Below are 24,770 nucleotides of genomic sequence, written 5' to 3'. Positions count from 1 at the left end.
CAACACAATTCCCCAGAACCACTACCACCTAAAAAATCAAAGTACAATAAGGACTGTGACACTTTATGGCATTGAATATACTTTCTGTTGTACTTTTTAAAACATACTTTGTATTTTAATGATTTTTGGTTTTTTGATTTCTTATACGAGTATAAAACTGTTGCACACACATACTACACATCAACAATTGACTAGAGGTCCAATTAGCACACACCTACCGGTATACATGAAAATCTTTGGAAACACTTCTAGAAATCTTTGGAAACACTTCTAGTAATAGTCTATCAAATATCTATTCTATAACATTTAATAACATTTAGAAATGGGATTCCTAAAATTCGTTATTAATTTCAGGTGTTTTTTTGAAATAGATCTTCACGGAATAGTAATATTCAAATTTCAAGATTTTTTAAATGCATATTTTAAAACTATTTTTGAAATTTGTCTAAGGGAAAGCTTCAATATTATATGCTTCACTGCATCTGGATGTTATGATTTGTGATGTTCGTTGTTAATATAAAGGCCCTTGTTAAACAAATGATGTACAATTACATTTTTTTGCACGGGTTGGGGAGGGGGTTATTGAGGGGATTGTAACATAAAAATACTCTGACCATCAGGTAAACATGCTGAAGCAGACCATCACTGGATGCTTCTAGAAAAAAACTTCATACCTTTGGATTCTGAATCCTAATTAAAGCTACTAATAAAATACATGTATGATACAATCTAATGTTGATAAAAATGTAAAAAATATGTTTTTTTTGTTTATCTTTCAGTAATACTTCATAACACAGTAAATCACAGCTTAGTTTTGAATAAGACATCTATTTTCTTCAGATAAGTCACCGGTGAAACCAAACTTTGCATCAGTAAAAACAGTGCAAACTTTCTAATGAAATCAAAAATGAAACAATAACCATACAACTTGAAAATAAATTGTGGATTTTTTAAACATTATATTCTGTCTTTTTTTTCTTTGGTTCACTATACAATTTTATACATATTAAATATTTAGTGTTAGGAAAACAAGTCTTACAATTCAGTGATAATGAGGAAAGCAATCTAAAATCCACAATTTCATTTTCAAACGTATATACATTTACTATAACAGTAATTGACAGAAATCATTTTAAATCTCTATAGCAAACTTAAGTACCCAAACAAAGCATATATACAGAATAAGGATGTATGTTCCTGGAATACAAAAATAATACATGTATACCATACTACACAACTCTCATGATAAGTCTATGTTTTGTAAATTACTCAAATTCATTCTTTCATAGGAAACACACTTAAAAATTTTCCTTATTTCACTTTTCAGAGATTAAGAATTTATTGGTAGGAGGAAAGGATTAATTTAAAATTGCTCATTTCTGAGGGATGGTTTATCTATTTTCAGATACTCCAAGAAACTACAAAAACAAAGACCTTTTTCTGCCAAGAAGTCACTGAATTGAATTATTCTCAAGTTCATCAGAAATTGTTTCAATGATGCAGTTCTAATGCTCAGTAATTCCCATCCTCAAAAGAGCAAAAACTGAATAGTCATAGCTGCCATATTGGAAAATTAAATATGTCTGAAAATAAAAACTGAATTAAATTCTAAGGAATTGCTCATCCCCTCTTTTTGGTAAAAAAAAATAATTATAAATTACTGATTTCCAAATTCAAGAGAAATTTCTGGCAGTGATATTATATATTTTGCTTGAAAAATTTAAGAATAGTAAAAGTATTTTGAAAAAAAGAGTATTTAAAGAACAGATATAAAACTTTTAAAATAACATTGAACCAAAAAACCAGAAAAAAAAATGGAAAATAGCAAAATAGACTTTTAATTTTTACAGGAGAGGACAATTTCAGATTTTTCTACTTTCTTTACTTGACTTTGCATATGATCTACTGTTTTTATAAGTTTTGCTTCAGGCTCAACATTGCAATATGCATATTTTGATTTTATTTCATTTTGTTAATTTGAATTTAATTACACTGGTATCTGGTTCTATTTAATATGTAAGGCACTTTGAAAATCATCGGTCACAACTCAGAAAATTAATTAACTTTAAAATACATTCACTTCACTTGGAAATTTGAGTGAATGATTGAGAGAAAAACCAAAACATACTTGGGGAATCAAATTTCTTGTTTTGGCAATTTGAACTACTTTCTTTGATTCAAAGAATTATTTTTTATGCAGATTATTCACCCATGGATTCAATACTCCTTTCATTTATAATAAAAAATATACTTTTGCCCACTGTCTAACAAAAAATTCATATGAATGAAAATAACAGGACCTAACTTCATGAAAAAATCCTTCAATTTCCCAGTCAGCTCAAGCTAAAATGGGGGAAAAGCAGGGATAATACCTAAGAACTAGAAGGTAAATGCATTTCAAACATACACAGCTATGTTAGCACTTATAATGCAAAATCACAAAAGTCAACAAGTATCAAGTTCTGAATACAAACATCAACAAAAAATGCCATGAGCAAATATGGCTATAACAATAAAAGAAAAAAAAACAATAATTTCACAAATAAAATCTCTCTAATTCAAAAATTCCAATATATACTAAATTTGTATACTAAATTTGTAAATACACTGTTTTAGTAGTAGGAAAAAGCCTGCCTGTTCTTATTCCAAATTGTGCAGTCAACTGCCATGCATCACAATCAAGTGTAGTTTCCTCTTTGACTTACACTGTAAAATGCACTGAAAAATATTTCTTTGGGAATGCTTATAATGTTGTTTTTAAACTACTACTACCTCAATCAGTTTTTATACTCTCTCCAAAACATTTGCTTAAATTCTCCTCCATTGCATCGGGCAATTCACTTCCCTGTTTACCAGCATGTGTTGACTCCATTTCTTGGACTGCTTCCTGGTCAAAGGAATCCCTTTGAAAACTTCCTGACTCCGATTCGAAACTTTCATAGCTACTCCCTATCACATGTCTTTGTTTGCGATACAAGTGCTGAGATTCAAAGGCATGTTCTCTCCTAGAACCATGAAATCGACCACCGAGTTTTGGAACTTCTACATCTGATCCAATCTTCTCCATCCTCTCTGGAGTCCTTGCTCCTTCCTGTGAAAGGTTATACTTAGCAGGTGTTAAAGATGTACCTCCATCAGGATCCACACTCTCAATGCTTGACTGTGAAAAAGACCTAATACCCAGATCATGAGAATCTGATGTATCTGTACTTGATAATGAACTCTTTCTAACATCACTATCACTCTCAGGAACTGACAAAAATTTACGTTTATTTGTCTTTTTTGTGTGTGTCCTCATGTGCCTAGTTATCATGTCTCTCCTGCAGGCAGCATATGGACACTGGGGGCATTTATAAGGTTTCTCTCCTGTGTGTGTTCGTCTGTGTGTGTTCAGATGGTCGCTCCTAGAAAATACTTGTCCACAATCACTACATTCATAAGGCTTCAATCCTGTATGAAGTCGCATATGTCTAGTCAACATATCACTACGCGAAAATGATCTATTACAAACTTTACAGAAGTGAATTTTGTTATTATCAGGTTGTCGTATCGTTTCTGTTGGGAGATGTTTGGCCATGTGTTTTGCTAAGTTGTCATAGGCAGGGAACACCTGCCCACACATGGGACACAGGTAGGCATCACTTTCTGACTGGATCCTCCTCTCATGAGACTGTGTCTCAGGTTTGGCAGTGGTGTGTGTTAGTTTAGACGGAGGAAGTACAAGAGAGTGACTAGGGTACATTGCGCGAGGGGACACAGCTAGTCTGTTCAATTCAGACATGGAATTTATCAAGGATCCACGAGGAGGAAAGGCAAAGTGAGAGAAACCCGGAGACATAGGACTTGGAGACAACATTTCAGGATCGGAGAAAAAGCCACCATCAAAAGGACTTGGGAGATTAAAGTTGAAGATGTGCCCTCCTTCTGGAACTGAACACAAGGGAGATGGTTGAGGGTGAGAAGCTGATATGTGAGGGGTGTGGAGACTTGGAGAATGATGCAAAGGATGCATGTAGGGCATATATTGTTGTCTAGGTGTAACAGACTGTGGCACATCTGCTTCCATGCTTGCCTTGTTGAGGTCAGGGGAGCTGTAAGATGTGGTTGCTATAATAGGGACCTTGTGATATGTTTGCTGGGGAGTTTGCTGCTGAAGCAGGTGTGTCTTTTGTTCTTTTTTAACTGAGGCCTGTGGAGACAACTGTCTTGGAGACTGAGATCTGTGAATTTCATTCTGGTTTTTGTCCTCTAGTTTTACACTTGATATATTCTGTCGTAAATCCACAGGTTCAGAATCTGATATCTGCTGAAGATTAGACTGATGCACTAAAGGTTTAACAGAAGGATCCATGAACACATCATTGTCCTCACTGCCTTGATGGATCATTTCAAAAGATTTCCTTTCAAATGAAGAGGAAGAAGTTGAGGACTCTGACAACTTTATTTTGCTGGCTGCTGAGAGCTGTTGAGATATAGTATCCTCAGCTGGCTCTCTGAGATCCAATGGACTTTTTAAATCCAGTGATCTTTGCTGGTCAAATGACCTTTGTTGATCAAATGATCCCAACCCTGGAATGTCTGGTTTGTCCTGGGAATGATCAAGAGAAGATGTATCTGTTGAGGAGGAGGATTGACTCTTTAAATAACGAGCATGGAGATATTTCTTGAAATTTCCAGTGACTGATGATGAGTCCTTCATGGGGTGCTGCTCAGAGTATTCTCTCCGAAGTCGATGAAATCCATCTTCCTCACTGTCATCCTCTTTGAGTCCCTCCACCACACTAGTGGTGACATTGTCATCTGTGGTGATCACAATGCTGGTGGGTTGGTGGATGATCCGCCTTTTTTCTCCATCGGAGGATTCATCTACAGACTCCACTGAAATACCGGGTGAACTAATACGAATACTTTGGATAGGCACTCCGTGAAGATCCTTATTGAAAGGTGAAGGCTCCCTGCTGCTTGGGCTGTCATCTGACCCACTAACATAGGAATGATGACTATGTGAAGTAGTACTGTCATCACTCCTCTGTAGTCTAGGAGCATACCTAAACAGCTCTCTACTTCTCCCACGGGGTGATGCACCCCTGTACAAGTTAATATCTTCACTAGAATGAGTAGTGTCAGAAGAAAGATTTTTAGTCAATAAGTTTGAAGAATCTCTTCCTGAATTTGAAAAAGGAAATGGAAATCCTGAAGATGAGATCACTGTTTCACGAATCTGCACCGAGTCTTTCTCTTCAATCACAAGATTTGGAGCACTAGCATTGTACACCATTTTAGACATTTGCCTACTCTGTTGAAATCGAGAAGAAAATGTTTCCACATTGTACCTCTCCATAACTTTTCTCCTTTCATCCTGCTCCACATCTGGACGAAAATCAGAAGAAAAAAGAAAGTTCTTCTCTGAGTTATCAAAACTATAATGTACATCCCTAGACACACGGCCTCCTGGATCGCTATGCTGTTTTGGTAGCTCTCCATGTTCTAAGCCCAGAAACTGCTTAAAGGGTCTCTCAGATATTTTAGGTTGATCCTTAAGGTGACTGAGGACAGATCTCCCTTGGTTACTGTCCTCATCCACTGCTGACTGCTTCACCAGGATCCTTTTGTGGTCCTCACCCGAGTTGTGCCCCTTGTTACCCATCATGGCGGACTGAGTGGTCACTATGTCAAAGGAAACCTTGTCCTCGGAATCCTCTTCATCATTGCTGGGACTTCTCATCACTATTGCACATTGTTGGACTGAAAAAAACAATGTTTGAGATGTCAATTCAAATCTGCCATTGACTTTTCATTCACAAAAATGAATAACTCCTACATCATTCAAGGTGAAAAGCACAATCAAAACTACTTCCAATAAAAAAAATAATTAAAGCAATTACGTAGGGCTAATTCATGTATAAATCTGACTTACAATCCTTAAACAAATTTGTGATCACCTCAACCAAAACAATATCTACCTTCTGTGGAGGAGAACAAAGAGATAATTCAATTTATTCAATTAGAGTTATTTTGGTTATGGCTGTTTGCATGCATAAATAATAGAGAAAAAAAAATTCTTAAGGTATTTGATTTGTGGTCAATTTTTATGCAGCTCTCCCAATTGTGGTAAGTTCTAAAACATCAATGGGGAATAAGTTTTTGTATCAAAGATATGTGGCACTCTCTGTTGTCAAATATTGATATTAAGGTCGACTGATAGGTCAAAAATAAAAAAAAATGTAATATTTGCCTGTTGAACTGCGTGTGTGAAAAGATGGTGTTAGCAAGTACGACTCTAATTATGCTAAAATTGGCTTTGCCTTTCAACCACTGTGACATGAAAATGATAATGATTCCCAGTGTTTCTTTCTAGCAAAATTTTGGGGTTTTTCTAAAAGATGTAGGTGAGAACTCGTGGCTACAATAACATCCACCCATGTTTCTGAAAAACTTGTGTACGCCCTTGTGTTTTTCAATTTGAATAATTAATTTTGCATATCTCTGCATGTCTCCAGAATTAAAAACAAAAAAAACGAACATGCCTTCTTTGTATTAAGTATGTTAAATATATGCTGTTCTGCTTGTTAATTCAATAGTTTTAATTTAATTAAGTCAGTGCATTTAAATCATAACATTATAAATTGCAAAAACAGTGAAATCATTAATTGTTATTTTAAAAAAAAAATCTTCTGTGGATGCCTATTTATCTGCATAAATTAACCTACTTTAAAGATATAATCACCTAATTTAAGAAAAACCACAGAAGAAAAAAAATATAATATAAAATTTATGAATTAAATCTAACTTCTCAAATTTGAATTTTTGTAGCTTTATCATTCTACTGAATTGGGGAGAAAAAAATCTAATAAATATGTCTTGTCAGTGTCAGTATATTTAATGTTTCCATAGACTAATTATGACCATATATGTTAATTAAATATGTAAAATATGACTGTCTTTTCCATGCTTCATATGAAGCCGCATTGGGTGGCCTTTCCCACACGTCCAATTTATTATAATAACTTGGATTTATATCGCACTATTTCCTTTATATCATAAACTGCATTCAACAAAGTCATATATACAGAATCTGAGTGCAAGCATTTTCTATTTATCTGGTAAATATAAAGTCTGTAGGTCCAAAGGCACCTACATGTAGTTATCATATAAAAAAAAATTGTTGAGGGAAAGACAGAAAGACACATGGACAATGTGATTACTATAGGGCACTTCGATTTAATGCATGTGTAATAATTATTAATAACATAAGGTAAAAGTATTTTATTTCTTTTTTTCCCCCTGTGTTAAAATGGAAGATTTTGGGATGCTTAATAATACAAGGAACATGTTAATATAAGAAACATTTTTCACAAGCTTTTTTAGACAAAAGTAAAAAAAAAAAAAGAATAGAAACTCAGTGATTTTTAAACTAATAAATGATTTTTTTTCACATTCTCTAAGAAATAAAAATCTTCTCAGCCATAGAAAAATACTGAATAATCTTAATAAGATGGACAATCCTTTTTTTTTTTTTTTTGCTCATTTCCTTTCCAAATAGCTATAATATATAATTAAATTATAATTAAGCCAAGTGGAAGATTATATTCAATGATAGTACCACTTAATATATATTATATACATAATTATACATGTAAATATGCTATATATGTGTGTGTTTACTGTTTGATTGTAAACATTCTAGTTAAATTTAGATTTAACATGACACATAAAAAAAATAATTCATGCAAAATTTAGCATATATATTATATAAAAGTTTATACAGGTATAGTATTCCAGGGTTTATGAAATTTGATCTAATTTCAAGCATATAATTTCTTATTTCTAAATTTCACATGAGAATGACATATTAATTTACCTGTTTTGACATTATTTGTTAATAAAAGTGACTTGATACTTAGTAAGGTGTGACAACACTTTGAAAGTGGAGCATGAAATAGGAACAAAATATTATTGATTGAATATTGGAAAAAGAAGCTTTGTTACTGAATGAAAAATACACCTATTTACATGTGATGGACAGATTGAACTTCAATACTCAAGCACTTGATCTAACAGTCAATGGCTTCACAACAAGGCATTGCCTTCTGTCATATGAATTCATATTGGTCTCAATAATTCCTAAAATCTAGTGGCATGTTTTTTCTATTTAAAAAACAAAAACAAGCAAACAAAACTTGAGTACACATTATGTCTTGAATTTGAATTATACCCTTATACATTTTGAATGTTTACCTATGTGGAAGTGATCACTGATTTAAAAGTATTGAGTTATGCAAAAAAAAAAATTCATTACCAAGGTAACAATTCAAATGGTAATAATCTAGCAAGTTTTCTTGATGAAATACGATATCGTTTGTCCTTCTCACCTATACACTTCCATAACAACTTTAAAGGCTTTTATATATGATTTGAATATTTTAGCAACCTTTCCTGCCGTGTACTATGATCCATAGTACTGTTGACAGGAAATAAATGTTAATTTATAATTTTGAATATTTATATACTCTTCAGTTACAACTTTTTCTTGCAAAGATTGAAATTCTTCAAATGAAGTAGAGCTACGTTAACATGCATGATCTTTGAGCATGATAAAGATGCACCTCTATTAAATATGATAATAATTACAAATGATTTACCTCTTTATACCAAAACTCATTTTACTGCACGTGATATTGCATATTTTCATATGTCCAACTAATAAAACATTTTTTAAAAATGACAATTTATAGAAAATATGTTAAAATCTATTTTGACAAAATATTACTATTGTGAAGAGGAAGTGGTGTAGGAATTTAAAGGAGTGGAGTGGTGTAAACATATATGGGCACTTATTTACTTTCAGGGGTATGTCTCAATTGGCTTAGTTTATCCCTAATAGCTGCGTATCCAAAGATGAAAGAATTAATTGTCCACATTTCATCCTTGGTCATGAACACTTGATACTAAAACATTCTAAATGCAGTCATCCCTTGTTGATAATTAAGACCAAAAAGGACATTTTTTTTCAGCATTTTGTATTAACGAGTTACATATTGCCAGTAATGATTAAGTGTAGACTTACCTGTCAAATCATGCTAGGTAAAAGAAAAGTTGAAACTTCTCCTAGGGAGGAAATGGATAGACCTTCATCTGAAAAACATGTAAATCTATCCTCATAAAAGTCCATTCCAAAATATTTTTGAATCCATGTTCCTTTTATATATAAGTGAAAAAATTAAGACTAAAATATACACATGTTGACAGAGATAAACATTATTCATATAGCATGCACACACAATATATATATATATATATATATATATATATATATATATATATATATATATATATATATATATATATATATACTTAAACATATTTACTTCACAATGATAATAATGCTAATGAGATAAATTGCAAAGAAAATAAACACAGAAGTTTATTAATTTACACCTAACATGAACCCACATAAACACTGCACAGGCTATAATTATTTCATCTTTTACAGCTTGCCCGAATTCAGAGTTGCGTGGTTAAACTTTTAGATACATAATATGCTGTTTATCAAGAATGAAGTCTACACCTGGTTCAAATCCTGTTAGGTTTAGCATGCACCCTGCTAATGAAATTCAGTTGCAAGAAATGAAATCTCCAGTACAGATTACTTGTCAGCTATTTTTTTCAAAAGTCTCAAATCAACAACTTATAGACAATGAATTAAAAATGAAATGTGAAGATAGCAATCAGTAAGCATTCTCAAAAGTCCATTTAAACAATACAAATTATGAGAAGAGCCAACAGACCTCTGAAAACAGAGGTGGGATCAGGTGCCATGGAGGAGTAAGCATCCCCTGTCGACTAGTCACACCTGCAGTGTGCTCCTTGTCATGAACAGTTAAACAGAAAAATCTGCAGAAAATTCAGTGTGAATAATGGCCTAACAATTTGTATGAAAGATTAACAATCAGTATTCGACATAAGAAAAGATTGTATTTGCAAACAAGGTCATTTTATTTTGAAATGTTGACTTTAAACATCCTTGTATCATCAACTTATTTCTCAATACCCTGCCTTGTTTTAGAAATTGTTTGTATGTAGAACATGTTCTTGCACATTGAATCAACTGGGAGACATATAAACTCCCTATGCAGGTGATAATGGTATATTTCTACAAAAATAAAGAAATTAAATTGATGATTAGAAAAGTTGAAGTCTTCATGTTCTTCATAAAGTTTTGTTGTCAGTTTGTCATCAATGTCTTTCTCTAGTGAAATATCCAAATATGAAACAGATGTGTCAAGACAACAATGTGGGTCTGTATTTTCAAAATGATAAAGGGAGAAACAAGAGTGATAGGTGTCTTTGACCAAAAATGTTTACATAATAACACAATTAAAGGCTGCAAAACTAAATACAAGCATATTTGAATCAATATCAAACTTTAAAAATCCAATTTAATATGTCATAGACAGAAATAAACTGATTTCTAATGGATTGATACACCTTTTACATGGTTCTGAAATACAGAAAATTAAGGCTTCAATTTTTTGGGTTTAAAGATCTTTTGTCAAAGTGCAAATTCCAATTTAGCAAAAACTTGAATAGAGATTTGAAGTAGTCAGTACGTACAGCACTGATTGTGGCTTTTGAAAAAAAAAGGCATTTTTTCCCCTTAAATATGCTACCATTACATATATTCAATAAATTGAACAAGCACTTAAAGAGTACTCGCAAAGAAACGTATGTGTCTACTAGTGCAACAAACTTTTACCAATATTGTTCATTTAATAGAGGATGACACTATAAAAACTAAGTAAATATGTTCAGCTTAAAAGAATTGTGTGAAACTGAACTTGTCTTAGTCAATCTCAGTTAATGGCACTTAAATTGGATTCATGGATTGGCATATATAATTATATTTTGTTTTCTTTTGGTTGTAAAAGATGCAATATCAAAAGAAAGAATTGGAGATAATGATTGGGATTTCCATTATTTACCCAGACTTAATCTGCAACCTACTTTTCAAAGAGTATACTAATTATTTATCATTTTTCTCCAAGTTTTATTAAATAAAAATACTTCTTGGCATTAAATACATTTCAATTATTTAATCAATGGGTAAGGTTAATGAGTCTGTCAACATAGATTAAAATTCCATGGATTTTAAATTTTACACATATCATTCTGCAATTTACAGTATATTAAATCTATCCAAAAATTTCTAGAAGTTGAACCCCAAAAATGTCCAGAAAAAAATCAGAGATGATCAGACAGATAGAGGTTAACTCTATAACCCCCTCCCCACCCCACCCCCTTCCCCATCCATTCCTCCTTGATATCACTTGTTAGGAGCTTATAAGAAATGCCTTCCATGGGGTTAAAATATGTGCCTTAAAATTCAAGCTACAAGATATTTTTGTGTCAACATTTCAAGACATTAAGCATTTGTTTAGAGGACACTGGAAATTAGTCATGCTCTCAAAATAACCAAAATCTTGTCTAGCAAGGTCCCACACAACACTTAAGATGTCTTCACTGAGTAAATTTTAATTTTGTTTCTCTGAATACAGCAATGTAAAATGAGACTTGATATCCCAAGATCAAACACATTTCTTTCATTCAAATATGGTGTTGACAGATAGTGAAAAAAAAAAAAATTGAAAAAAACTTTTTGAATTGCACTTGTGTGTACGATTGTGCAATACAGTGTTTATATAACTTGTGTCTCAAGTAGTACAGTGTTTGCCTCTCCTACTCCCCTAAAACTCAAAGCAGGAAGTGAGAGGTACAAATCATGCACACAGAAGCATATCTAGGACCTGTCCAACAGATTCACTGGAATGTGTGTGACAATAAAGCACTCTCCATATGATGTGCGTATCATATAAAATAACATGACTCATAGTAAGAAGCGTGTGATTTTCCCAAAGGACAAGAAAAATTATGACACAGATTGTAGTGTGAAACAAATAAAAATTTGTTTTTTTTTTTACTTTTAAATGACCTAGCTGTGACCCCCAAAAAGAAATATCTTTACGTAATCCCTGTTTGGTTTGGCTGTGTGATTTTAGTAGGAAAGGTCGACAAAACTTTGGTGTGTAGGCTTACGAAAATGAAACTTAAGACCAAAAAGAAATGAAGATACATACACACAAGCTTTGCTAGAAATAAAGTGAGAGAATATACCAGTAATGACTATGATAATATTTCAACCAGTTCTTTAGTAGGAGAGTATAAAATTACCATGTTAATCACTAAACTTGAAGCCAATGACTATGTATAGCCAGGTTGAAATGCTACTAGAAGTCATAAACCTTTTTGACTGTCAAGAAGGCTTGCTCATCCAACAATTTTTACAACAATTGCAAAATTTAAAAAGGTTAAAACAGATATTATATTATTGTCAAAACTAGTTAATGTGTAATTAATATTTTACAGATATAACTTTATCATGGAGAATATTCATAAAATCATTTTTAGGATAAATAAGTCAATAAGGAGAAGTTCAAAAAGGTTGAATGGAAAATTGTAACAATGTAATAAAAGATAAATTTGAGACTTATTCCTGAGAGCTTAACAGATACAGTCAAACCTCATTATCTCAAAGTCAAAAGGAACCGAGAAATAAAACTTCAAGATATCTGAATGTTTGAGATATTGAGGGTAAAATACAGTAAGAAAATAGCAGTTAATTGGGACATTCAAATTAATTTGACATATCCATGGTATTCAAGATATCAGAGTCCAACTAATACATAAAAATAAAAATAACTGCATTCCCTGAAGCTTAAAGAAGTCGCATGTAAAAATTTGTCTTGTGGCAGCTATTATTTGGACTTCTAAATTTTTTTTCAAAATAAGTATTACTTAAATTAAAACTATAAAGACTTTAAATTTAACAATGAACCTTCAGGATGGTTAAACCTTTACAAATAACAGCATGAACTTTTTCTATGCTCATAGATCTGTGTTAAATCTGAATACATGGAGAGAGAGAAAATAAAAAGCCATTGAAATTTCACGATGTTCAAATATTGCAAATCGATTTTGTTTTTTTTTTTTATACAAAGGTGAGTCAGAACTTAGTAGACTTCCTTTACAATAGGACCTCCTACACCTGTAAGAGATAACATCACAGTAGACAGATTGCCAGAGAGTAATTCATACAGCAAATAAATAACAGAACGAGGACACACTCGCAGCCCTAAATCTGTCAACAAGTTCCGTAGAACACAAATCTACTTCACATATTCCCGATTAAACATGACAATGATTTTTATACACAACAAATCGTGAATTAATTTTTAAATAGTCAGTAAACATAGTGAAAAAAAGATATACATAAAAAAATTTTTTGATTGAAAGGAAGGTATAAATAGAGACATATTTTGTCTTACCCTAAAGCACAGACCAAACAGAAAGCCATGCATGACTAGTACGTAAGAAAAACATTTTATGAATGAAAGTCAAGTTTATTATCACAAGGAAATGTGTACACCCACATCTACTGCAGGTAAAGCAAGAAAAAAAAATTCCCGGTCATATATATATACCTTTTCAGGTATGTATACTCCCACCTGGGGAATTTAATGATTGTCACACACAGACTAGATTGTACAACAGGTAGTTATTTTTAATATTCTCTCTTTGTTGATTTGATAATTTTAGGGTAAATATACATGGATCATTCTTATATTTATCAATGAAGGACCACAACAGCAGTCAACGTGATGGTCCAATTATCACATCCAAACAGAAAAGGCACAAACCTATCATGATTCACCGCACAATAACATTTATGTCTTGTCCAAAAATAATTCCACTTATACTAGAAACGGGAGAGACAAATAACTGAGATCATGAAAGAGAAACCGATAAGGGAAGGATTTAATTCTCTGTGCATAAAGGTTAATTGGCATCAACAATACTGCAGAACCCTTTTAAGTCTACCTCTAAGACAGTGCATTGACATTTGTTGTCACATCTGAGTGACATCTAACTTAATATCATATTGTTTTGTTCAATAATTTTTATACCGAGTAAGCACACTTAAACTTATTCGAATATTGTTTGCAGCAAAGTTCATAAGAGTGTTGACCAGTTGATGGTGACTCAACATCATTCCAAATATATATCATAGTGTTATTATGTATTTCAATTCAGATTATAGTGATCAAGAAGTATTGATATTAAAAGATATTTGCTTAGAATTTTTTACGCTCATCCTCCATGAATCAAAATTTTTCTGTTCATCACCTTAATAGCAATCATGTGAATTTTTTTTTTTAATGAATCGAACTATCATATGCATTATCAATAACAATTAAATGACTTCCTGAAATGAAAAATATATAATTACAGGTCAAATGAATGCTTATTTTCCAGAAAAAAAAAATTGAAAAAAAATATTTATATCATCTAAAATGCCTAAAAGCAGAGTTGAATAAACTCTGGATTTGCTTTACTGCATAGATGGTAGTAGCAGGTTTATGGGCCTTTCTGTGACACTTGTTTGGGACTTAACGGATTTATAATTTCATTTAAATATTCTATTAAACCCGTAGAACTCTGGGGAGGGGGTGGGGCTGCATTTGAAATGAAAAAGTCTACCAGCACAGCAAAGAGATGGTTGCATGCTGTTTGTTGTTTTTTCTAGCCCAAACAAAAACTCATATACTAAATAGAGAGAGAGAGAGAGCAATATAATGCAACTTTGGAACAAATTTCAAAAAGGGAAAGGAAAATAATTCATCATAGCACAGACAAGACAGAGTAAAAGTACATACATTTTTTTTTAAATTTAAAAATTACATATATCTCAAGGTCTATCTGTTGCCCCAAAAGCTTTTACATGTGTATGCCTTATCACTGAATATCACCCTTTTGTATACACTAAGGTTAAGAGGGGATCAGGATAAACCTGTATAATCTTACAAAAAATATCAGCTGTCCACATCTCTTGACAAGATTTTTTAATAAAGATGATAGGCCACCAAAAAGACAAGATTTATTTGGATTTGCTTCATTTTCACCTGTGGTTCAGCCCTATGGCACAAAAAATGGCAAATATACATGTAAAACTGTACCATGAAATCTCTCTTTCTCTTAGCTATTCAAATTATGTCTATGTAACAGATTTTTGAAACAGGTACATGCTTTGAGGACATATTGCATATGGTCAAAAATCTTACACGAAAAACTAGGTCTTCATGGAATTGTGTCACTGATTCAGGTCTACATTGATCAAAGTCTGGCTTTGTTGGAAGAGTTCTTTGACAGTGGACAATACAGAATTGAGCCCTCCCACTCAGGTTCAATATTGAGCTTATTTATTGTACTTAAATGCCACCATATTATAGTAATTCGGTGCTTAGCATCAATATTTCAACACTGAGAGTTAGTCCAGTTAATACATTTCAATAACCCTATAAAAAAACTGAATATGGATATCCAAATACATTTATATTCAAGGACAAAAAAATCTTTCTAACCCTTAATTTCTTCAACATCTTGCATGAAATACGAGATGTTAAAAATGCCATTTTTTCAATGAATGAAAACTAATTTTGTCCAGAATTCAGAATGGTTAACCAAATCTACTCCATTTAAATTCCAATCATCCATTGAACAAGTTGAAGGGAAACATTTTCTCCACAACTTTTTGTGAACGTGAAGAAAAAAAAGATTGAAACTGCAGTAAAAAATCTATATATGCTTGATCCCTCTATTCAAACTTAGGTATTCAGTTTAAATTACACTGTCATCAGCTTCTGACAAAACTGTCCAATTTGTTGATGGCTTCAGAGGTTAATTGAGTGAATCTTAATTAATTTTAATAGCTTCACAAATAAATCTTTCTTTTTGTCACATCAACCAGATCCTAATTTTAACCAAAAATGATTTATCCCCACATCTATCACTGATCATACCATTGAACATTTGACTCTTATTTCCATTTTTCAATCAAAATAACTTTATAACCCTCAAAGAATAAGACTTTCATAATCTTAGACATTTCAAAATAGATACGAAGAGACATTTGCATTTAAGTACAGTCATTTATCACTATTGTTCATCAGATTTCCATGACTGGGGCATGAACAATATAATATATGCTGCATGAATGAATGGAATCGAAAACAGCAATGAAGTCCACCTACATACATCTATATTGTGTATCTCTCATATCCATCAAATCAGTGAGGAAGGAGAATCCACTTAATTGTCATAAATAAAGGAGGAATTTGGCTTGCAGTTCTAAGACTTAACTACTTTACTAGTTTTTCATCTCTCTACCTTAAATACATGTTGATTCCAGAAAAAAACTTTGGAATTACAAGAAATATCCTGGGCATATATTTACACATTTAAAATGAAATTATTCTGAAGACACAATAAAATTAAGACCACAGAATTGTTGTGTGTTAAAAGCTTATCAATTATGGATTCACACTGGCATGATGTATCATTAGCTCATAGTGTATTAAATAAATTAAGGGAAAAATACTTTAATTCTATATTGTAAAAAAAAAAAGATACAATTGTTACTGATTTTCATTTATGTGATATAATTAATGATGAAAGAACTTACTCAGAATGAGCACATCCTCTCCACTTTCAACTATGAACACAGCTACTTTGTTACAGTGAAGATGAATAGAGTAAAATAAATAAAGAAATAAAATTTGAATATATCATGAGATACTGATGCGTATTTTATTATACCAAGTCCTCAGCCAAGTTATGATGAATTAGGAAGTTTATGAAAAATCCAAGTTAAATTAAGTCATTACACTAGTGAGATAATCTCAAGCACCTTAGCCTTTGGGATTAGGGTCCTATAGTCAACTGAGAAGACAATCATTGGTGTGTTGGTGTTACAACTGACAATATATCAGTACCTTATTATTCAGCAAAACATTAATACAATAATATTCTAAGACATTTATGGTTCTAAAACAAAGGCTTGCTTACTACTGGCCAAGAGAACAATTAAGATATGGTAGGAAGGTTAAAGGTGAAACATTATTGACACAACCTGTCCTGAGGGCTCCTCATTGACGTTTAACAACACGTGGGAGTGTTCTTCTTTATGCCTAGCTGAACCACTTAATCACTGGAGATTTAAATGTTTCATCATAAGTATATATTTAATAGTCGGAAAGTACGCCTACTATCAAACATGACAAACATACCAATATGGACAACCAATTAAAAGAAAAAACCCTAAAAAACAGATGAAAATGAATCAATCTCCTTTTATTGTCTTTTGACGGTCATCTTCGACAAAATGGTCTTATTTTTGCCATATGAACTAAAAGAAATGGAATTCTAGGTTATTAGGTCAATATAAAAAGTTCTTGCAATCATCAGTGTCATCAGCAATACTTTATACCCCTAAATAAATGTACAAGCTAAAATATAATCCTTTTGACATTCCATGCAAATCCTTTATTTGACAATGGATCAACAACTTGCAAAATGACTAGAATATTTCATTTTCATGGCTTCCCTATCTGTAATAATATGGTAAGCATATCTAATTTTTTTTATTAAAGCTAGGACAGGAGTACCTCTGTACTTTTAATATGTTTTACACATTGATTATGCATGTTAATTTATTATATCAGCCTATAAAAGGTCTTAGGTGGAACATTTTTGTGACAATTCAAACAGGTTTTACATGCAAATATTCTACAATTCCATTTGATGAGGTGGAACTAAATGCAATCCAGTATATAAAAATTGATTTTTTTTTAATTCTTGGGTGTGACTCGCAAACACGAATATTGCTTTTTCAGAACTTGGCATTCAATTGACTACTGTATTTGGTGTATCCGGTATGCTTTATGTTTAAGGACGTGTGGTTCACAATAATAAAAAAAAAATCAATGTATGATCTACATATCCTATACTAGCACTTCCTCTTTGTAGGCAAATCTTTAATTGCAGAATAGAAGTTTTCTGAAAAATAGTTCCACAAAATGACAGGCTACACTACTTCCCGTATAAAGTGCATGTGTTTGAAAATACCCCATAAAAATCAGTTTAGCCTCAATTAAGGTACATAATTTCTCAATGGACAGAGCAAAACTTTGCAATTCACACTGCATCCATTGTTTTCTGATGGTCTTAATCCAGTTAATCATTAAAAATTTTGCCGGAAATTAATCTTACATGGTTATTTTTTATAACAAATTTATGTACCAGGGAAATCATTTCAGATCACAAAATTAATGAAATTTTATCCCCATGGAAATTTCTGCTTTTACAGTATATATATGTATTTTAACATGATTCCATGGCTGAAATAAGATCAAAGTGAATGTGAAAATTTGTCACATTATATGGTATATAAAATTCACACAATGTAAAAATGTAGAAAATGTATTAAATAAATTGAACATGACTTGAATCATGCATGTCTACCCATCGAAATACAATATGTTTCCTCATCTTTTTCACTATGAGTGGGAGACCTTTGGGATTTATTATCATAGAGGCAAACAAATTATTGCAATTTTGAAGATCAATTCATTTTAACAAATGTATATATTAAAAATTTGAAAGTTATTCAAAATGAGTGGCATTCATTGGCTGGTTTCCTAACCATTCAACTGGTATTCCTTACTGGGCCAGGTTTAAATAATAGAACATGCATGACAAGTGTCCATGTCCAGCTCCTATAAACTGCATCATAAAACACCATGTGTAATGGCAACTGCCCTGGGCAGCAGACAAGACAAATTTTTACTGTCACAACACTTTGTGATTCACCAAGGCACATACTGAGGTGATCCACAAGGATGCTTGATAATTTTTTTTAGAAACTTTTTTTATATCTTTTAATATGATATATCCCGTATTTCTGTAATTACGAATCGGCAGAAAAGATGCATATTACTACTTTTTACTCTCTATTCCTCAATTCTCCCCCCCCCCCTTCCAGCACAAAAAAAAATATTGTGATATCCTGTTAGTCTTTCATTCTCCGTGTGAACATATCAGAGAAGATTTTTTATCAAATATATCACTGCTTATCACTGAACACCAAGCATGGGCTTTTTTAGGAGGCAAGAAATTGCCACCTTATAAGTGCTGCATTGTTCAGGGTTGTAAATCAATGTTTGAACTTCCTTTAAGTTAAAACTGAAAATCAATTTATGCCAAAGTGATCCCAGTTAATTTTTCCGACATAAATGTACGCAAGTCACATAGAGTTGTCATGGATCAATTTTGGCATAATTCTTCTTCCATTTGCATTATAAATGCCTCATACAAAAATGTACTTTAAAACTATTTACATGAACTATAGTAGTTTTGTATCGACTTAAAATACATTTATGAACAAACCTTTCTTCCTCTCTACATAGTCTTGTTTGTATTGTTTACTACAGAAGGAAACATGGCCTTAATTGCCCTTTATCTTTTGTTTAAAAAAGCTCACCACAAATGAAATAAATTTCCAGATGAATGAAAACCACAGGGTGTTCTTTTTTCAACATGATGATGTTCAAACCAAAAAAAACATATCATGACAAGTCCTAGCAGAAATCCCTATGGTAGATCTTCGGTATAAACCAGTACACACATGGGGTCATCTACCACACATATGTGTACATTCTCATAAAATTTACATAAAATGACCAGATTCGTATAAAACATATAAGCAATCTAATGCATATAAAAGGCAACTAGCAAGGCCAAGGGAAGTACTAATGACACCTGAAAAGGAATATATGTTTCAGGTAATCATTCCACACCTGTATAGGTATAACATGCAATAGTGTTGATTAAATCTGATTAAAGAGGAATCTTCCAAACAAAAAGGGACAAATTGTTAAGTAAAAACTATAATAGAAATATCATGAGTTCATTAACAAAATTATAATCAAATGGACTATAAAGTCAATTAAATAGAAAAAAAGAGATTCCAAGTCTGAAACTTGCAACTGTCCTACACTGTAAAAACTCATATTTAACTCATAAATATACAATATTAAATGGTTGGGGTTTTTTTTTTGGTGCTAATTAAAATAAAATCAATTTTCTTTCTTAAAGTAAAATTATGTAAAACTTTGCTAACAAGCTTAAAAATGATATTGAAGACCAACTAAATGGTACTTTACTTGTCTGTCTGTTATAGTCACTGTATGTGAACATTAACTGATAATTAATTGTCAAATTAAAATTTTCAGGTTTCCCTGCGATGTATCAAATACACTATGTGTCATTTACTCTTTTATACAACTGGTGAATAACATATTCAAGCTTAGTATCACCATATTTGATAATATCTTGATTTCATTTCTGATACAGAATACAGTTTATATGCCTATACTTATCCAAGTTTTTTTATTCATCCTCTCATTCATCTGATACTATCACTTATTTTCTATTAACCTGAATAAACCGGTAATGCCTCTGTATAAATGTATTTCTTGATTCATATATTTTGTGCTTATAATCAATGACACAATCTGTGCTCATTTTCAGTCAAAATGAAAACTTGTACTTTAGAGCGATGCATTTGTTTATCATCATCTATCCAGCATTGAAAATGAAATGTTGCAGCCTAGAATCTAAATGAAAGCCAAAGAGAAATATTTACAATTGAATACAAAGGGCACCTGTGACTAGTACAGTTATTAAAAGTTTCATTTAATCATTTAGTATATAACTGTATCTAAATTTGTGCAGTCCAGAGCAATCATAGTGCAAACCTGTGGACAAAAAAAAGGTATCCTCAAACAGTCAAACCTTGTTTTTTCGAGCTCCATGGGACCAAGATTAAACTTCGAGATATGCAAGGATTTGAGATAATGAGGGTAAAAAACAAAGTAGTTGGTACTGTACTGCCAATGCATGCACTTTGACAAATCCTTGGTTCTTGAGATATCGGTGTTCAAGATACCAAAGTACAACTGCATTTTCATAGGAAATGTGTTCACATGACCAATTTGATGTATACCGATAATTAAAGTCTTTTAATGCAACTGTTACTCTTGGGCTCCACTATACCATCACCCATTGATTTATGCAATTCAGGAGAGCTGTAAATTTATTTTACATTTTTTCTTTGGAAATGGTATCGTCATGGTATTCTTTGGGAAGACCAATGCCACTTGGATATATGAGGAACATTACATGCATGTGGACGTTACATCATTTAATTTAAATAACTTTGCAACCCTAGTCAATGGATTCAATAGCAAGATCATAGAAAGCCTCCCAGACAACGCAAAAATATTTCTCATCACCTGACTACAATCTATTATGCAACTTTGGATTACATTAATTTGCATTTCTTGGAAACACATTTTTATTACCAGGTATTCATCCCATCCATGATTGCAATACTTGTTATTGAAGTGCTTCATTGCACTGATTAATCATCTTCATTTCAGCTGGTTGCTTTGACTACAAAATAAGGAAGTTAAGTGACTGTCCTTCACAAGGCCTACTATATTTCTGTTGCAAAGGTATCTCATGTCTAAGTATTACATGGCAGTACCATGTGATATATATGCTGTCTACATCATTAATTGCAACAACTCATACTCTGTGTAATAAAATTATTTAACTATGTCAGAATTTTCTATTGGTGGAATATTCATTCAAAAATATGAATTCAGATTATGTATAAAGGTTTTATGTTTATAATAACCTAGGTATAAGCTGCTCTTTGTACATGTGAAATATTTTAACAAGCAGTATTTCTAAATGCTTGGTTTACTCTTTTCCTTAAAAACACATAATACCATATCAACGAAGCATCACAAAATATAAAATACCATGTTCTAAAGAATAGGGTCAGGCCAATACACACATTTAGTTATGCAGAGGCAAGAGTCAATGAATGACATCGACGAAAAATTATGTATACTTTAAAACCTGAAGAACCAGCAAGGCAACAATTATTTTCAAAAGTAAAGAGTGGCAATTTAACCTTTAATAAACGCCGGTAAATGAATACTATAGTTAGCGTGAATCGCTGAAAAGTGCTGTTGATAAATATTATGGATACATTACGAAGTCATCTTGGCAGAGGAAATCGGGGAAGACAATAAAAATAAGATTTGTGTATTACGGAGTGTTGGAAAATTTTACATTCAGTTAAACCGAGCGAATTCTATTATTTCTCCCTCATATATTCTTATAAACCTAATAAATCAAATAAAAGATCGCACTTACCTCGACAAATATATTCTTGATAGTGCATTTGTTTATGATAATTTAATAATTTTACACCCACGCAAGATAAATAGGTTAGTGGTAGTTTCGTATTTTTGTCACTTTCACTTTTCCCTGTGTAAACTGCTGTAATGCACATCATCTTTTAAAATCGTTAGCATATCCAATAATTAATATTATTGTATGGTTCCTTGGATCATACAAGTATATATATTTTTTGCTAATTCTATGGAGGCCTAAATGGGAAATCAATACTTCACAGTTCTGATTGACGTCATCAATGTTACTTGTACATCTAAGTATGCATAAAAACTGCGTCAATGGTTCTTCCAAAAGATCTCGACATTCTGTACGGTAAAACACATCTAAGTATGCATAAAACCCAAGTCCGTAGCAACAGTTTCAAAAATTGCCCCCCCCCCCAATCTGAAAAGCAAAAAAAAAAAAAAAAAAAAACAAAAACAAAAACAAAACAAAAAAACTAAACTATAAACCATAAGTGGTTGTGGTTGGGGGGGGGGGGGAGGGGGGGAACTTCATAAAATTATGCGACAAGCAAAAAAAAAAAAAAAAAAAAAAAAAAAAAGCTCATTTACTACTGCCAAATTCTGGAATTTGCTAGTGCTCGACCTTACGACATCAAATAAAGGGGGGACAACCAGCATCTAAGGAAAATTTACTATAGCAAAATACTATCTCAGAAAAAAAGTGAGGGGGCGGCCCCCGTGCCCCTTCCCCGCGTTGTACGGGCCTGAAAACTGCGTCAATGGTTCTTTCAAAACATCTCGACATTCTGTACGGTAAAACACATTATATTCAAAAGCAATTCAATGCATTAAATTCCATCAAATATTACCATGATTGGAAATTATTGGTACATTTTTTTCCACTTACACTGGAGAAAGTCCTTGCATCTTGTATATGGTATAAAATACATTATAATTCATCAAAATATTATAATGGCACAACTTTTTTTTATCAACAAGAAATTTCCATTTGGACATTTTCAAAAGTAATCACAGAAAACTACGATACTTAAATCACTTAACCTTTCTCAGGGACATATATAGATCCTTGCCTTTATTCTTTACTGACAAACTATACTCATGAGTATGCCTGGGCACTTGTTTCTGTAATAATTTTTTAACCCCATAGTTTAATAATAATGTTACTACATGTATTATACTATGGGGTAAAAAAAAAATCAGTAGCAAGTGCCTGTTTAACTGCAGTCATGTCTGATGAGATGAAATTATTCGATTTTATTTACAACAAACCATAGACAACAACCGTCACAAATGTCTCCAGAAATCATATCAGTCCTACTGCAACAAAGATTGACCGGCTTTTATCAGTACTGTTCATGATATAATACAGTTAACTTGTCCAAGTTATTGAGAAAAAATTAAAAAGGTATTTTTATTTATTTATTTCAATGAATTTAAAATCCAGACCTTTGCTGTTTATGGCATCCACACTACAGAATTTAAAATTATTATACTATGGGTTAAAAATTTATTACCGAAACAAGTGCCTGTGATCTGATCGACAAATTTAAATTAGCATTTAAACAAACCGAAAAAAGTTCAAATTCACGGGTTGATAAAATGTTATGTTATGTATACTCGTTAAATTTATCAAAAACATTAATGATATAAAGATCGAGCTGCATGGTTGATTTTCAGCCGTCATTGAACATAGTTGTATTATTTCATCATTTAAGATAAATTTTTACCTTTTTTTCTTTTTCAATTTATCATGAGTTGAGGCAAATAAGACGTAAGAATGACAAAATGCGTATCACTCTAACATGATTCAAAATTGTCCAGTAGTGCCATCTTTAGTGAATCTCATACATATATAGTGGTTAGTATGCTTTTGTTCTTTCCGACTCGGATCCCTACGGAAGCGTATTAGGGCCGCAGCAGTATCTTTTATTAATTTGTTTTAACAAATTACTAATTTGTTATAACAGATTACTAATTTGTTATAACAGATTACTAATTTGTTATAACAGATTACTAATTTGTTATAACAAATTACTAATTTGTTATAACAAATTACCAATTTGTTAAAACAAATTACTAATTTGTTAAAACAAATTACTAATTTGTTATAACAGATTACTAATTTGTTAAAACAGATTACTAATTTGTTATAACAGATTACTAATTTGTTATAACAAATTACTAATTTGTTATAACAAATTACTAATTTGTTATAACAAATTATCAATTTGTTAAAACAAATTACTAATTTGTTAAAACAGATTACTAATTTGTTATAACAGATTACTAATTTGTTAAAACAGATTACTAATTTGTTATAACAGATTACTAATTTGTTATAACAGATTACTAATTTGTTATAACAAATTACTAATTTGTTATAACAAATTATCAATTTGTTAAAACAAATTACTAATTTGTTAAAACAAATTACTAATTTGTTATAACAGATTACTAATTTGTTATAACAGATTACTAATTTGATATAACAAATTATCAATTTGATATAACAAATTAATAATTTGTTATAACAAATTAATAATTTGTTATAACAAATTAATAATTTGTTATAACAAATTAATA

General features: G+C 31.7%; 2 protein-coding genes across 2 annotated transcripts in view; one reads left to right on the top strand and one right to left on the bottom strand.

Annotated features, from left to right (window-relative positions):
- Positions 1 to 24,770, top strand: part of LOC133192203 (glycerol kinase-like) — a 419,267-nt gene that overhangs the window by 58,234 nt on the left and 336,263 nt on the right. The window lies entirely within an intron of this gene.
- On the bottom strand, positions 1,712 to 22,294 carry LOC133192201 (uncharacterized). The gene is made up of 3 exons (XM_061328166.1): positions 22,180 to 22,294; positions 9,068 to 9,135; positions 1,712 to 5,745 (listed from the first exon to the last, which is right to left on the bottom strand). The coding sequence occupies exon 3, from the start codon at positions 5,723 to 5,725 to the stop codon at positions 2,774 to 2,776; it is 2,952 nt and encodes a 983-aa protein (XP_061184150.1). The 5' UTR covers positions 5,726 to 5,745; positions 9,068 to 9,135; positions 22,180 to 22,294; the 3' UTR covers positions 1,712 to 2,773.

Source organism: Saccostrea echinata, unplaced genomic scaffold (genome assembly GCF_033153115.1).
Source record: "Saccostrea echinata isolate AGI-Se365-2 ecotype Australia unplaced genomic scaffold, CSIRO_AGI_Sech_v1 ptg000025l, whole genome shotgun sequence".
NCBI classification, from domain to species: domain Eukaryota; kingdom Metazoa; phylum Mollusca; class Bivalvia; order Ostreida; family Ostreidae; genus Saccostrea; species Saccostrea echinata.
The sequence above is the reverse complement of the archived record's forward strand: the minus strand, read 5'-3'. Positions and strand labels throughout refer to the sequence as shown.

Excerpts from the sequence above, each read along its gene's own strand:
- LOC133192201 (XM_061328166.1), bottom strand. The coding sequence starts at position 5,725 with ATGAGAAGTCCCAGCAATGATGAAGAGGATTCCGAGGACAAGGTTTCC.